We start from the raw sequence: 16,439 nt of genomic DNA, 5'->3' as shown, positions 1-16,439 counted from the left end.
GTAAAATAAAATATAACAATAGGCTCAATAAACAAATAGTAATTTTAGCTTTAGATTATATCATTAGGCAAATTTGTTGAGTCAAAGAGACTGGTTAAATATTATTTTTAGATTAAAATATTATCTTCACGTTGCTTGCTTCTCTCCTGTGCAAGTATAAAAAATTCAAGAAATTACCACGGCCTGCTTCTCTCTTTCAACTTGAACAAAACCCAAGCATCGAAACAAAACCCACGCACCGAAGCCATCGACTCCCACCATCGCAACCACACGGAATGCCATCGACTCCCACCATCGCAACCACGCAACGCCATCGTCTTCCACAATCGCCACCATTAGCCACACGAACTCCATTTTTCTTTCTCTATTTTTTTTTTCATGAGATGCTAATAACTTGATTTCTGGATTATAGGATATTGCTATCTTTCCTAGCGATTGACCTTCCAAACTCTTAACTTTTTCCAAATCCTGGGTTATGCCTCCATAAAATAAAATATCATTCCGATCCAAACTTAGTTCGAAAAGGCATAGGATTTAATTATTCTCTTGAGTTAGACGAAAAGGCATAGTTTTTTGTTTTTTTTTGTTTTTCTTGGGATTATAGGAACTTGATTTTTGCATTATTCTTTAGTTTTAATATTTTAATAGAATAGTAAAAGATTTGTTGAGCCTCTTATTTGATGTTATTGAAAAGTAGTTAACTAAACTTGTAAAAATAAATTTCTTAATCAGATTTTGGCCAAAAATTGTTGAGCTTACTACTAGTGTTCGAACTGGTTAACAAGAAAAAAAACACTCGTGAGGTGTACAAGACACAAAATACAAGAATAATTCTAAGAGTTTTGTTATGTATAAGTAAGTTTACGTATCAATCTACATATTAATGTTATTGTCTTTATATTCTAAATTCAAATTAATACTGTTTTTAATAAAATCTAATTTTTGATCAATCATATTAAATAGGTGCATATATTAGTGTACATAATCATTTATAATTAGATTTTTCTTAATTCTAAACTCCTTGTGCATCCATCCCGAGAATGGGTACTGATGAATTTTTTTTAATCTTTTTATTTAATAATTTAGAAAATATTGTATAAATAATAGTCATGAATTCTTTTATAAAATATATAATGATATGAAAAAAAATAAAACAATAAAAAAAAATTTATAACTTGTCGATAACCATCCTCGTGCCGCACCCACCAAAATGCAATGAATCATAATTGCTGCAAGGAGCAATGACGGGGTCACGGGGATAAGATGTTGTAAGAAAAATTATACTTACAGACTTTGCAAATTTTACTAATGTATATATTTAAGCATAACTATAAAAATAGTAAATCACACGTTGGTATACAATGTAAGGGATGATAAGTAAATGTTTCTTTATAAAAAGTGGAATCTATTATAGAAGGTACATTTTTCATTTTTTATTTTTTTAAAGATATATCATCCGTAAGAGATTCGTATTTTTTTTTATTTGTATAAATTTAAACAATTTTTGCTATATTTTATAAATAATAGACATAAAAATTACTTGGAATATTAAAAGTGACTATAACTCGTTTAGAGAGTGAGATGTGATGAAAATTATGTTAATAGTAGTAAGATAGTTTGCTAATAGTAATGGGATAGTTTGAGTTAAATATTTTTTAGATTTTAAAAAATAGAGAAAATTGAACAATGAATATTATAAAATTAAAATATTGTTAAAATATAGTTTTATAATATTATTTTTATTTGATAATTTGAAAAAGTTGAATTATTTTTTATTTTTTATTTAAAATTTTGAAAAAATTATAATGATTAATTTAAAAATTTTGTATTTCAATGTCTTGAAGATGAATACCATTATTATTTATTGGTTTATTTCTACAAATAGTATTATTACGTTATGTCATATCAATTATGAAGAATATGTCGAAAAAAAAAATTATGAAAAATACGTCATTTTACATGCAAGCACGATTAATTTGAAATTTTTGTATTTGAATGTATTCAAGATGAATACCATTATTATATAGAGGGAAGTGCCAGAAACTAGATGAGTGACTTTTATTATTTTACACCAAACCAATAATAAAAAAACACGTAGTGATTCTAACCAAATTAATGATACAATTGCATCCAGAGAATCTGCATTAATTTTTCATTACTTTCATCTTCTTCCCCCACCCAATCTAATCTCCTCTCCCCTGTCTCCCTCCTCGTCAAGCAGAGACTTGAACCTAGATTTCTCCATCCGCTCTTTCTCTCTCTCACACGCTAAAATACTATATCTCTCTCCCTCGAAAGTTTGCATTGAAGCCCCCTCATCACACCCTCTCTCTCACTAAAATACTCCATCAACAAGTGAAGATGAGAAAATACTTCCCATATGGTGTCTACTCTTACTGAACAGATTAAAATATTCACCATAAGTGAATTTGAAAAAATTTCAATACGAATTACAATAAAGATAAAATAGGTACTTGCTAAAATATCTTGAAATCTATTGAAAGAGATGAGTTCAGAATCTATTGACAGAGATGAGTTTGAAATGTGTTCGGCAGAGGAGAAAAGAGGAGAGGAGAGAGAGACTCTGGAAGACGGGGGAGAGAGAGGAGAGAAAGGGACAAGGGAGAGGGAGGGGAGGACTGGGGAAGAAGGAAGAAGGAAACGTTTGCACCTACCGTAAGTCTTATGAGTCTCTTACGTGTCCACATTTTATTGAAGGGTGTAAAAGGAGAACAACACCCGACCTATTTGAAGTTAATCTCTATTATTTATGGGTTTATTTCTACACACAATGTTATTACATTATGTCATATCAAGTATGAAGAATTTGTTTTTTCAAAAAAAGAAAAAAAAAAACTATGAAGAATGAGTCCTTTACACCTACACACAATATACATATACAATTATATGTATAGAAATATACATATAATTGTTATTAAGACGACGATGTTTTGACAACAAAATTATTTTTAAAAAATAAAAAATAATGCTAAAACGGTATCGTTTTAGGGAATTTTAAGTTTAAAATTTCATGCAGATAGTTCTCTTCTTTCTCTCTCCTCTTTTGCGACACGACGAGAATCCAACGATGTTTAGGTTATTTTTCTTTTTTCTTTCATCCTATATGAGTTTATGGCATATGTATTGTATTTTGGTTTTTGGTTTTTGCTAATTTTGGTTTTTGATGTGGATTTGTTGTGGATTTTATTTGGTTTTGTAACTTTTTTTCATTGTTAAGATGGTTTTGGAATTTTGTTTGATTTTTTTTTTTTTTTGTGTATTTTTCGGTTGGGATAGTTGTGGGTGGCGATGGCGGGGGGCGACCCCACCCCTTGCCGATGCAGGGGCGAGGATGGGTCACCCCACCTACAATAGGGTTGGGCAGCTCCCCTAATTTGAGGTTGTGGACGACATTGCTAGGGGTGTAACCGGTCCAGTCCGATTTTATACATTTTTAGAATTGAACCGATATATACCAATTTTTAGAATTTAAAAATCGATACCGAAACGATTCATTACTGACACCAATGTTTTAAATTTCGTACCGTACCAGCCGGTATGACATAAATATTTATTTTTTGTGGTGTAGTCAGTACCGAAAATGGTGTAGCTTCATTTTTGTCAAAATTTCGATCGTTTCGGTCCCTACCGGCCGATATTTTAGCATTTACTTTTTTCATTTCTTCAAACTACAAGTTTATTTTTTGACCTCCAATTCAAATCAGACTATTTATAATTTTTATATATATATAATTTATTTATATATAAACTATTCTAAAACGTTACCGGTACTGAAATATCTCGTTTCAATACTTTGACAAAAATGGTCACCGGTACGGTATTCAAAACATTGACTGAAACCGGTTTGATTTGGTCCAATTTTTTCAATTTTACGGATTATCTATGTTAGTAATAATATGATTTTTATATATATTAAACTATTATTCTATTTATATTATAGTATAAATATATTATTTTATTATAATTAACACATACTAATATAGTATTGAATTTAACTATAGTCTATATAAGTTTTAGACTTTTTATATGAGTATATATAAAAGAATAATGTTATATACAGTCATAGAGATAAACGTTGTACAATTACTTTAAAAAAAAATTTGAATTCATTATTAAAAAAATTAATTTTTTTTATGTGTCCATTATTTACTTTTATTTTTCTTCCTTTTTTATTTTATTTTATTTTAATGCGACCCTTACCCGCTCCACCATAAATATCATTTCTCCTGCACAAATCACGCCAAAATTGAATTTCAATGCCCAAACCCCCCAAAAACTTTTGTTTTTTGTTTTTTTTTTGATAAACCAAAAACTTTTGTTGCTTGAACGTTAAACCCAGATTTCTTTTCCCTCGACTTTCTCTGGCCATCGATTGGATTCCACAAAGATGAGGATAGCAGTAGAAGGTTGTATGCATGGCGACCTCGACACCGTCTATAGAACCCTACAGTACGCAGAAAAGAAACACGGCTTCAAAATAGACCTCCTCCTCTGCTGCGGCGACTTTCAGGTACTTTTCATTTTTCAAGTTACCCCAAAAAAACACAAAGACTTGGAAGAAAATTCCGATTTTTTTTTTCTTCTGTTGTGGGATTAGGCTGTGAGGAATGAAGAGGATCTTGAGAGCGTAAACGTGCCAAGAAAGTACCGTTCCATGAACTCGTTCTGGAAGTACTATTCGGGTGAAGAGCTCGCTCCGTATCCTACTATCTTCATCGGCGGAAACCACGAGGCATCCAATTACTTGTGGGAATTGTGCGTCACTTTGTTATTTTGTTTCAGGGTGTTTATGGTTCGAGATTTAGAATAGTAGTTTCTATGCACTAATGTTGGTTCACTTCTGATCTTTTTTCGTCAATATAATAAAACCTAAGTACTGTCAGATTTGTCCACTCTCAAGAGTGTTAATTGGAATTATCTGGTTGGTAGTTAGTGTTTCAACTTTCAACGGAATGAGGTTTTTCATATTATTTTCGTATCCTTGTTTTTTTAAACTTGATTCTGCATAAATTTATTTTGGATGTTTTCCCTAGGTACTATGGAGGATGGGCAGCGCCTAATATATATTTTTTGGGATTTGCTGGGGTGGTCAAGTTCGGGAACATTCGCATTGGTGGACTTTCTGGAATTTACAACTCACGCAATTATTATTTAGGTTGGTTGACTTTTACTTGACTGTTGTGTAAACCATTATATAGTTTTGAAGTCTTGCTTATCGTTTGTGTTAATTTCTTTACGTGGGTCATGTTGTATCGTGATTGGTTTCATCTTTTTGGTCATGACTACTGGTTTATGTTAAGAATATTCATGGAACCAACCCAGTTAAAGTTTGCATATCGTCCCTGTCATTAATTGTTAAAACTCTAGGCTAGTGCTTGGCAAGAATCCTAAACCATGTTTGTGGCAATTATCCAACGGTATCAAACAATATATGTTTTTTTTTTTTCCTGAGCAGGACACCATGAAAGGCCTCCTTATAATGAGAGTACAATCAGATCTGTGTATCATGTTCGTGAATACGATGTCCAAAAACTCATGCAAGTTGAGGAACCGATTGATATTTTTCTTTCACATGATTGGCCTCTTGGCATCACTGATTATGGGAAGTGGGAGGAGCTTGTTCGACGCAAACCATATTTCAAGAAGGAGGTAATTAGAATCATATTAAAATAATATCTATGTGGTATGTGTGTTATGGCTTTCATAGAATAGGCCTTAATCATTTACAGCTAAAAGATAAACATAGAAAATATTTTTGAGGCTATTTTTGTGAAGAATTTTTCAATCTGTGGTGTGAGAAAACATGTGTATTTCTTTAGCTCTTGCTCTCTACCTTTAGGCTGCTTCTTATCTGCGGTGTTACAGTTCTGGGTGTAATTTTCACATCTCTGTAACGGTTCCAGTCTTGGTGTTTATCTCCAAATAACCTCCTTTTCTTTTGTACATTTAGAGGTCATAAATTTTTTTTTGTAGGTTTTTAGAGGTCATAAATTCCCATGCTTTTTCCTAAAGTTCTACTTATAGGCATTGCCTTGAAGTAGCCTCATTTTATTGCTTTTCAAATAAATACATGTACAAGTGCTTATTTAGTTTTAGGGTTGGGTGTGTTTCATATCATCCGTCTTTTTTGGAGTTAAACAGTTTCTCCTTCAAACATGTCTGCTCAATGGTGTTGACATCTATATGGATTTTTTGATCGGTGACATTTTATATGGATTTTAAGTTGAATATTTGGTTGTTTGGTGATGTGAACATTGTACACTGTAATTTATATGCATGGGCTCATCATGTTCTAAAAACTCCTTCATTTTTTCTTGTTCATCTTTGTTTTCTTATTAATTGGTTAGTTTCTATAGTATCTTCAGGAGAATAAACCTGTCTTGAAAGAAGGAAGAATTTTTATGACTGCTTATGTGGTTGAAAAATGATTTTCAGATTCAAGAAAGGACTCTTGGAAGTGCAGCAGCTGCTCAACTGCTTGAAAAATTGAAACCACCTTATTGGTTTTCAGCTCATCTACACTGCAAATTTGCTGCTCTTGTTCAGCATGGGGAAGGTGGCCCCCTGACAAAATTTCTTGCACTTGATAAATGTCTTCCTGGGCGCCCATTTTTACAGGTACTTAACGTGGTGATAGTTTGTTTAAAGGGCCATTCTTATAGTTAATGCTGGAAGCTAAAATGGTGGCATTTATTGGACTCTTAGATACTTGAACTCGAATCAGAGCCTGGACCCTATGAGATCCAGTATGATGAAGAATGGCTAGCAATAACGAGGAGGTTTAACTCTATCTTTCCTTTGACCAGAAGACGTGCAAATTTTGGGTGTGTATTCTTGTACACTTATGAAAATGCTATTCATGACCATCATGGAGTGCAAATTTTGTCACTCCACTCCCCACCGCCTCTTTTTCTGTTTTCCCTGGTCATTTTGGCTCATCTTATTACCTAAGAAGGTAGTTAATAGCTCTTTTCTTACAGGACTGTTGATCTTCTAAAGGAAGAATGTCATCAATGGGTCGGGAGCAGGCTACAAGAAAGAGGGGCCAAACCTTTTGAGTTTGTTCAAACAGTTCCATGTTACAATCCCTCTCAATCTGGTTCCAGTGGTTCCTTTTCTGGTATAATTATGAAATCATTAGCCCATTTCGAATATAAATTGCATTTTGCATTTTGAAATTTTGGATTGTATATATACATTCATCTAATGTGGCTCCTGGCTAAAAAAAATAGTTATTTTTCGTATTCACTAACAGTATCTGAGCCATTATGTGTGACAATGTGATTATTTCTATTTGCTGAGTTTTGAAATAGAAGCTTACAAGATCAAAGAAAGACTACCCTTAAAAATGAAGACTGATTTGTTAAGAGGAATGTAATTCATAAGGTAATGATTGCTTTTTGAGGGACTGAAACTGGAGGCAGGAGATGTGAAAGAGATACTTTTTTTTTTTTTTTTTGGGGTTTTGGGGGGGGGGGGGGGGGGGGGTTTGCTGTTGGGTCCGACTCCGACACCGATTTTTTTTAATTTTTCGGTCGGAGTCGGAGGTGTTGCTGGACTGACTCCAACTCCGACTTTATGGTCCGACTTCGACTTTGCCCTCTTACTCCAATATTGTACGTATATTATAAAAATATTTATTTATTTATACATTTATCATATATGCTAGTATAGTTGTATAGTTATATAATTAGAACTTATATAGTTAAATTCAATAATATACTAGTATGAGCTAATTATTATAAAATAATATATTTATAATATAATATAAATAGACTAATGATAGTTTTGTATGTGTAAACATCATAGTATTTTTTTTTTATAAGTAAAAATATTATATATATCAAAAGGAGAAACCAAGTACACTAAATGTATACAAGAAAAACACCTTGCCCAAAATGACCCAAAAAGCCCGTGAAAAATACACCAAACCTGACCCCAACCCCTTGTTTCCCGTAGAACTAAAACTCTATCCGAAAACCCAACCCCAACCCCTTGATTTCCGGTCTTCACAATGCCCTCCCTTTAGACTTCCCTCTAGTTGAGCTACCCCAACATCATAGAAATTAGACACTATTATTTAAATAAGTCTAGTATAATAAATTAATAACACATATACTAATTTACTAAAAGTATAATAACATGTAATTAGACACTAGAAAGTCTAGTATATAATTATGTTAGAAATAAGTTAGACATTAGTATAATAACATGTAATTAGACACTAAAAATAACATGTAATTAAACACTATAATATAAGTTTAATATAAAAATAAGTTAGATATTAGTATAGAAGTAAATTAACAGTGAATCATTTAGTTTTAGTTTTACATTTTTTGAAAAATTTGAAATTTGAAAGGCCACAAAAAACTCTTTTTTAAAATGGGCTAAATATGAAGCTAAAAAAAATCTCAAAACTGAAAGCCCAAATCCGAATCCGCTATGACTCCAACAAGTCGGAGTTGGAGTCGGATCGGAGCCTACACAAGTCGGAATCGGAGTTTGGATTGGAACTCGGACATAAGTCGGAGTCAGAGTTCTGATTGGAATCTGACAAAGTCGGAGTTGAAATGATTTTTGAGGGGCCTTGCAAGCTAGATTTTTTAAAGGTTCAAATGCTCTGTGTTCTATAAAGTGAGTTGTTATCTTGCCTAATATAGTCCGGCATGTCTATAAATTGTTAAGAAGAATAACAATATGGAAGGGGATTTATACATAAAGTATGTACGCTATATTATTTATTTTAAGTGCAATGTATGTACATTACATAAACCTGTGTAATTATACACTGTCTATTTGCATCTTCAATGCCTATGTTTAATTTTTTTAATTGATGTCCTTGTTGGCATGCCTTATTATATTATCATTTATATTCTGCGAAGTGAGCAACTTGATGAATTTCTATGTAGTGTGTTTGGAATTATTTTCTATATTTTTCTTATTCTTTGTTTTTGTTTAGTTTGAGGTAAACTAATTTAAAGAGATTCATGCCTAGTATCTATTTGGATTGACTGTGAAGTTGGCTTCTCATTGTAGATTCTCTGCCACTGGCTTTGTTTCTTATGTTCAAGATGTTTTATGATTATTTTGTTTTCATTTTCATTTTTGTATTTTTCTTTGTTGGAATGGTTGTCACTTGTCAGCTGTTTCAGAAAGACATGGTCTGCAAGATTATGTTTACACTAAATACTAATATTTACCCTTTTGAACCCTTTGCAGGATACCCCAGGAATCCTCAAACAGAGTCTTTCTTGCAGTTTCTAGAACTTCCTTATCTTCTTGATAACATGTCAGAACCCAAGGACCTATCCTACAGTCCTGCTTCCTTGCTTCAAAGTGGTAATCAATCATTCTCTGTTGGTGGTGGAAATAACCAGCCTCTTTGACACAGACTATAACTATAAGAGACCTAGGAAAATGACAAGTTATATAGACCAGAGAAATCTTGGAAAATTATTCAAATTTATGTGTTCACTTGTGCTTTTCTGCTATCTAGTTTAGTTGATCAAGTCTTAATTTTACATTTTCTTTATGTTGATATGCTGTTGATTTTGTTTACATTTTGAGTTCTCTTGGTTTCGAAGTCAAGTTTATTTTGAGGAATTTACTAATTTCTTGGATGTGAGCTCTACTCATGGTCCATCTAAAGTCATTGTTACCACAATTATCATCACCATTGTAACTACTCTAGTTTTCCAAAAAATATTTTTCCAACCAATGAGAACCAAATGAATGCTGACCAAATCAGTAAATACAGGAGTTTTGAAAATTTGAAAAAGTAATTCAAATCCTTAATCTGTATTTACTTTTTCATCATTTTGAAAGTTCTAAGAATTATTCAAATCCTTCATTTGAACACAACATAAATGTTTATTTACTTTTTCAACTCGATGGAGACCAAATCAGTATCTAGGACTTTTTCTGGAAGTTAGTATCTAGGAGTTTTGAAACTCTTCCGACGAGGTATCTGCTTCTTTCCTAAATGATGCTGGAGCTACCCATTTTTTTTTTATGCTATTCCATTTTTTTCTCAATGGTCCTGAAAACACTATAACCCAAATCTGATCTGGAACCTTCCATTAAAGTTGTAAACAACTCCTAATCCTATGGTACAAAATTCAAGAATTTCTGCCTGACTTTTGATTCTCTCTCTCTCTCTCTCTGTATATATATATTTATTTTTTTAATACTGGTCTTATTATCTACACATTTATGCAACAATATTTTTTGGATATTAGTGCATTGAAAGGCTTCTCATGTTAGATATATTGCCTTCTTGTTGGCCATGCTTACGAGACTGTTGCCGAAACTGCTTACCCTTATCTCCTATGGAAGTATTCCTGCAAGTAGCAGCTCTTAAAACTGGTTCAAAGTTGGGTGAGTCTGAATGAAATCTCCTCAGGATTAGGGTGACATCCTAGCAGCTAGTTGTTGAAGTTCATGAGATTGAAACTATTGTATGTTTGAAAGGTGAATAGTCAAGCCCATGCATTATTTCTTCTCTCCTCTCATCTGAAATTGAGGCTTTTTCTATCACTGATAGTGGCAAACCTGGCATGAGTGCCTTAGCCACCTCCCCAATTATCAAGTCTTAGAAAAATGAGCATTGTTTAAATTGTGTGACACCTTCATAATATTTAAATCAGGCACAGTTGTCGCATATATTTTGATGTGGAGGTTTACAATTGTCTATCTGAACCAACCTTTTCAGTGGTTAGTCTATTGGGCACTGATGAGTCTTCTACCCTGTTTTTTTAGGCGCGGTTCCTAAAATTATGTATTACAACAGAGGAAAAAAAAGAGAACAGTTACTAAAATCATTTAACCATACCTGTGCAGGTTCTTTTGATGACAACAGTGAAGCCATTCCCATTGATGATGTAGATGAACTGGAAGAACTTGCAGAAGAAGTTGATGATGAGGAAACCTGAAAATCACAAACTTTGAAGCTCCCCGCCCGCCCCCCGGCGGCACAAACATTAATGGTGACACTTACCATGTGTGACCTTGGATGAGTACTGCCTGTAATTGCCTTGTTAGGCAGGTATGTTGACGGGTTGCTATTTTGATAAATGGTAAGTGATCTGAAGTCTGAATTATATTTCTTCCAAACTGGCCTGCGAGACGGGGAACTTCCTTGCAAAAATTACAAGTTGGGAGTGAAGCAGACATGGATTTAATGTAAAGTAAACCTATGGCAAATACCTGAAGTTGAACTCGTATTTGCCCCGCCAACTTATTGTAACTGCTCGGACTGCTAGCTTTATACGCGTTCGGAGTCCGGACTGCATCGTACTCTCTCTCTCTTTTTTTTTTTAATAAATAATAGGAAAAACACTTAATTAAAAAACGGAGGGATTGCATCAAGTTCTTATCCATCCAAACAGCTTGGGAAATTGGCATAGGAACAACTGCCCCTCACATGACAATATCATTCACATTCCAAAGAGAGCGGACCAATCTATGAGCTGCCTCATTACACTCTATGAATCTGTTGAATTTTGCAAACACTAAACATCTTCATTAAACTCTTACGTTCACCAAATTATGTAAAATTGAGTAGGAACCTGTTGTCGCTTCTTGGAGCTCCTTAATCATTACCAAACAATCACTTTCAAGAATGAGTTGAGATATACCTGTGTATGCAAAACTGGAGACCTCTGAACATGGCTAATAGTTCGACTGCTTCTGGTTCAACAACTTCCTGCTTAGCTTTATTGATAACCAAGATAATCTCACATTCCTCATCTCTTAGGATCATCCCCACCCTTGTGTTATGTTGATTGAAAAATATGGTTCTATCAACATTCAATTTAAAGAAAGCAGGAGGAGGAGGAGGTTTCCAACTACATTGGGTCTTGAGACCTGAGTTTGACTTTGGCACAAGCTCCTTGTGATATATCTGCAAAGATAGTGTAGAAATTACTGTCTGTTTAGGATCAAGATGAATTTTCTCATAGATCATCTTATTTCTCCTAAACCAAAAATTCCGAGTAATAAGAAAGAACAGAGCTAAATCTTCCATTGTTTCCTTCTCTTTTAGCATCAACACTAGATCTAAGAACATAAGTTGTTCTTCATTTTCCTACAGTTTTGGCAAATATTTCTTCCAAATGTCTTTAACAGTAGGCCAATACACGAGCATGTGATAGATCCTCTTGATCCTCTTTACAAAAACATGTAAGATCAACATCAACATGTTTTTGTAACAGGTTTGATTGAGTAGGTAGACAGTTTTTATAGGCCCTCTATGCAAAAGTTTTCACCTTGTGGAGAACTTTCAACTTCCACAAGACTTTCCATAGAGAAATCTGTTTGTTATGAAAAGAACTCTCCACTGCACTCTCTTTTACTTTCTTTGTAAGCAAGGTATAAGCACTCTTCACACTAAACCTCCCATATTTCTCCTGACCCTATATCATTCGATCATCACTACCATCAAGGCAGATTATGATCTTTAGAATAGTAGAAGCTATATTTGGATTGAATAGAGCTATAATATTTTGCACATTCCACCACTTTGTGTTGTTATCTATGAGAGAGTAACAATTTCATGCCTCACCTCCTCTTCAGCTAAGTTGAGTTCTTGCTTTAAAGATTTATGGCTTGAGATCCAATAATCTTTCCATATATTAATTTGGTTGCCATTTCTAACTCACCACTGACATCCTTTGTGTAGGTAGTGTTTAGCTTCCCATATTCCCCTCCAAGCATAAGAAATATTGCACTCCAATTTTGAATAAAAAAAATCTGAGTTTTGAAAATATTTGGACTCATACAACCTGCGCAACAGTGTATCCTGTTCTTGTAAGATTCTCCATCCTTGTTTTGCCAATAGGGTCATATTAAACATCTTTGAATCCTTGAATCCCAACCCACTATGGAACTTAGATTCACACATCTTCCTCTAACTGAGCTAATGAATTTTCCTTTCATTTTCTTTTCTACCCCACCAAAACTGTGCCATCATCCCCTCCAACTCCTTGCATAAACCATCAGGTAACTTAAACAACTCATGGTATAAGTAGGGATAGACAAAACAACAACTTTTGAGTTGAACCTCTTTACCTCCTTGGGATATATGTTTTTCTTTCCAAGTTTGCAATTTTTGCCACACTTGATGCTTAATCCTAGAAAAAGCCTTAGCCTTGCCAACCATGGGTGATAGATCTAAATACTTTTCATACTGTTGAACACTGCCTCCACCCCATAATAACATGATTTCCTCTTTTGTCTCAGCTGTTGTATTTATACTGAACACCATAGCAATCTTTTCTCTATTAATCCACTGCCCTGAGGCCATATCATATTTATCCAATAAGTATTGAATCTGTCTATTGGTAATGGTGTCTGCTTTGAATCGTACATTATTGAAAATAAATGAAAATATTATTAAAAATAAAACAAAAAACAAAGCGGGATCTAGATGGCACGTTAAGTCAGTAGTAATTTGTTGTTCAAAGCTAAGTAAATTAGATTATAGGGCCTTGCATTATGACTCGGTGATATTCTTCTACGAGATTCAGATCTTGCTATTCCCGGAATCGGGTTTTCAAGATTCTGAAATTAGAGTATTAATATTGCTAAGTAGATTCTTAGCATGCAAGTCTTGTTTACTTATTTTTAAAAAAAATGAAATTTAGTATTAAAAAAAATTATTTTTTCATGTGTTTATTAGACTTATCCAATTTTTTTTTTAAAGGGAGTGAACTTGCACAATTTAGAACTGTAAATATCATGAAAAACCAAGTCGGCATCTTTGTCACAAAGCAAGAGTTTACAGCCATTTAAGATCGCGCGTTTGTAGTTTGTAGCTTTGCGAATGCGACATTGGTGGAAATGGTAGAAAATCTTCGGAAGGACAAATTCAGCATTTTACAACCCCCCCACCCACAACAAATCTACGACCCACAGATATGGCGACAGCTATATAAGAGACGTTAAAATCATCTTAAATACTTGAAGAGAGATGGGAGATCATCTTCTGTTTATTCTGACACTGGAATTCTACATAACGTGAACTCATCTACCTGTCCTCCTGACATCACCAAACCACATTAATGCAGCTTTAAATAGTGATATATGCAGTATTGCATGGCCAGTTGGGTGGTCGCCTTTCACTCTCTATTAGATGTTTTCTAATAAGAAGAAAGATCAGACTGAAATATCACGCGTTTACAATTACTTATTGTGATCTGCTTCGACTCCCAGAAAAGCAAGGACCCTTATGGAGACAAGACCTGATGTTTTTTCTGTGCTACTCTTCATTGTTGTTCTGCACTCAGTTGCTGCTTCCCCTTCTTATTCTTCTTCTTCTTCTGCCAATCTCTCATTTACATTCTATGCAGCTTCATGTCCTTCTGCTGAGTTTATGGTCAGAAACACAGTGAGATCAGCTTCTTCTGTCGACCCAACTATCCCTGGGAAACTCCTTCGCTTGCTGTTCCACGATTGCTTCGTGGAGGTGAGTCCTTTTTGTTTAAATCTAACCTAGGATGTGCTCAGTAGGCAACTTCTAGGAATAATGCATTCTTTTAATATAATATTCAGACCATTTCTTTAGAATGGCCGATTTTCGAAATAAGTTAAAAATAATAATAGTAATCAGAGTATTTCGAGATTAACCAGTCAAGACACTCAAGCCTCGCCATGTCCTGTTTGTCATGATTCGTAGGGTTGTGATGCATCTGTGCTGTTGCAAGGAAACGGGACAGAGCAAAGTGATCCAGCAAACAGATCTCTCGGAGGATTTTCTGTAATAGATTCGGCTAAAAGAGTGCTCGAAATCTTCTGTCCAGGAACTGTTTCTTGCGCTGATATTGTTGTTTTGGCTGCTAGAGATGCTGTTGAGATGGTAAAACCTCCCTCATCAAAATACTTGTGTTGTCCCTCTTTACTTTAATTTCCCAATGTTCTTATTCATGAAAGCTTGGAAACAGGCTGGCGGACCAGCAATTCAGATTCCAACAGGTAGGAGAGATGGGATGGTTTCAGCAGCTTCAAACGTCAGGCCCAATATTGTTGATACGAGTTTTTCAGTGGATGAGATGATAAAGCTCTTCTCTTCTAAAGGGATGTCCTTAAATGACCTTGTGACCCTTTCAGGTAATATTACAATAATAAGACAGAAAGATCTGGATTACCAGTCTTACAGGGAAAATTCTCCCAAGTAGTTCATTTATTATTTGTAAGTCATGGCAAATGAGTAGGTTCATAGTTTTTCCATTTTCAGTTCCGAATAGCTGAGAATTTGAGTCTTTTCCACTACATTTACAACTACCAGCTCACTGCAAATGAAAATTTCCACCAGGAGCTAAGTCTTTTGGGGTAATGCATATTGAAAACTACATGCATATATGTTTAGGTTGTCTTGCAATGTAGGTACTTATTATCACAATCAATGACTGTGCAGTAATAGAAGTGATGCTTTTGGCTCTGCAGGAGCTCACACCATTGGAACAGCTCATTGCAGTGCATTCAGTGATCGATTTCAAAAGGACTCCAAAGGGAAGCTCACACTCATTGACACATCCCTTAACAGTACTTATGCAGACGAGTTAATCAAACAATGCCCTGCAGATTCGAGCCCTTCTGTACTCGTTAATAATGATCCCGATACATCCTTCATGTTTGACAACCAGTACTACCGAAATCTTTTATCCCATAGAGGGCTATTCCAATCAGATTCTGTTCTCTTCAACGATGAAAGAACCAGGAAACAAGTAGAGGATTTCGCAAATGACCAAGTTGGTTTTTTCGAGAGTTGGGGTCAGTCATTTTTTAAGCTTACTAGCATTGGAGTGAAAACAGGTGACGAAGGTGAAATTCGAAGATCTTGTTCAGCAACAAACACGTAAAGACATGGATAATTTGCTTAATTAGTAAGACGTCTTGTTTTGAGTTGTAAGTCCTCTTGTTGATCATGTTCGTGTGTTTCTGCTTGAATTTCTTCTTGCTGTGTTTGGGAACACAACAACACAGGTGAGGCTCGTTTTTAAGAGTAGTGTGGAGAGACTGAATATTGTCGGTCCTATCTATGCTTTGTAATTGCATAAGTAATATCGCTTTTTTTTTTTTTTCCTTTTAAGTATAATATATTGAAGAGAGTGACTGCCTTTTGTGAGGGGAAACAATACCTCTCATGTCGTGTTCTGCTGTGTGCGCGAATCATCATCAATGGCTTGAATACTTGTATATTTTGCTGAAGCTAATAAATTGATTTGACAAAGTGACAGCACTCCACGTCCAAGTTACCATATCCTCCTAATCATGATTTCTTCCTCGATTCCTCACTTTTTAACCATTCGTAGACGGAGGAGGGATTCGAAATAGATACACCATGATTCATAGCTACGCATCCTAACACTTTGGGCTACTGTTCCCACCCCACAATTGTCAAAAGTAGATTCTTTTCTTTT

The 16,439-nt window shown here is 34.5% G+C and overlaps 2 protein-coding genes across 4 annotated transcripts; both read left to right on the top strand.

Moving 5' to 3' along the window:
- The first annotated feature begins 4,268 nt into the window (after nt 1–4,268).
- Nucleotides 4,269–11,384, top strand: LOC109005197 (lariat debranching enzyme). 3 transcript variants are annotated; one of them, XM_018984004.2, is made up of 10 exons: nt 4,275–4,531; nt 4,619–4,776; nt 5,055–5,176; nt 5,477–5,670; nt 6,457–6,639; nt 6,727–6,800; nt 7,002–7,141; nt 9,241–9,360; nt 10,285–10,398; nt 10,861–11,384. In XM_018984004.2, exons 1-10 carry the CDS (start codon nt 4,409–4,411, stop codon nt 10,950–10,952), a joined length of 1,320 nt encoding a protein of 439 aa, XP_018839549.2. In that variant the 5' UTR covers nt 4,275–4,408; the 3' UTR covers nt 10,953–11,384. The 3 variants fall into 3 exon arrangements, with proteins under 3 accessions (XP_018839550.1, XP_018839549.2, XP_018839547.1); XM_018984002.2 differs by having other exon boundaries at nt 6,727–6,845; XM_018984005.2 differs by lacking the exon at nt 10,285–10,398 and having other exon boundaries at nt 4,269–4,531; nt 6,727–6,845.
- A 2,591-nt stretch (nt 11,385–13,975) lies between these two features.
- LOC109005199 (peroxidase 46-like) lies at nt 13,976–16,249 on the top strand. Its single transcript, XM_018984008.2, has 4 exons — nt 13,976–14,485; nt 14,696–14,875; nt 14,961–15,126; nt 15,463–16,249. Exons 1-4 carry the CDS (start codon nt 14,249–14,251, stop codon nt 15,876–15,878), a joined length of 999 nt encoding a protein of 332 aa, XP_018839553.2. The 5' UTR covers nt 13,976–14,248; the 3' UTR covers nt 15,879–16,249.
- Nucleotides 16,250–16,439: the final 190 nt, after the last annotated feature.

This window comes from Juglans regia, chromosome 11 (assembly GCF_001411555.2).
Source record: "Juglans regia cultivar Chandler chromosome 11, Walnut 2.0, whole genome shotgun sequence".
Taxonomy (NCBI): Eukaryota; Viridiplantae; Streptophyta; class Magnoliopsida; order Fagales; family Juglandaceae; genus Juglans; species Juglans regia.
Note: the sequence above shows the minus strand (reverse complement) of the source record. Positions and strands in the feature narration are given on the sequence as shown.

What these genes read in the sequence shown, in the direction of transcription:
- LOC109005197 (XM_018984002.2), top strand. Translation starts at nt 4,409, where the DNA reads ATGAGGATAGCAGTAGAAGGTTGTATGCATGGCGACCTCGACACCGTC. An exon ending in CTCACGCAATTATTATTTAG is followed by an intron (nt 5,177 to 5,476) that starts GTTGGTTGACTT and finishes TTTCCTGAGCAG; the next exon opens with GACACCATGAAAGGCCTCCT. An exon ending in TGCTTCCTTGCTTCAAAGTG is followed by an intron (nt 9,361 to 10,284) that starts GTAATCAATCAT and finishes TTCTCATGTTAG; the next exon opens with ATATATTGCCTTCTTGTTGG.
- LOC109005199 (XM_018984008.2), top strand. Translation starts at nt 14,249, where the DNA reads ATGGAGACAAGACCTGATGTTTTTTCTGTGCTACTCTTCATTGTTGTT. An exon ending in TCCACGATTGCTTCGTGGAG is followed by an intron (nt 14,486 to 14,695) that starts GTGAGTCCTTTT and finishes CATGATTCGTAG; the next exon opens with GGTTGTGATGCATCTGTGCT. An exon ending in CTAGAGATGCTGTTGAGATG is followed by an intron (nt 14,876 to 14,960) that starts GTAAAACCTCCC and finishes GCTTGGAAACAG; the next exon opens with GCTGGCGGACCAGCAATTCA.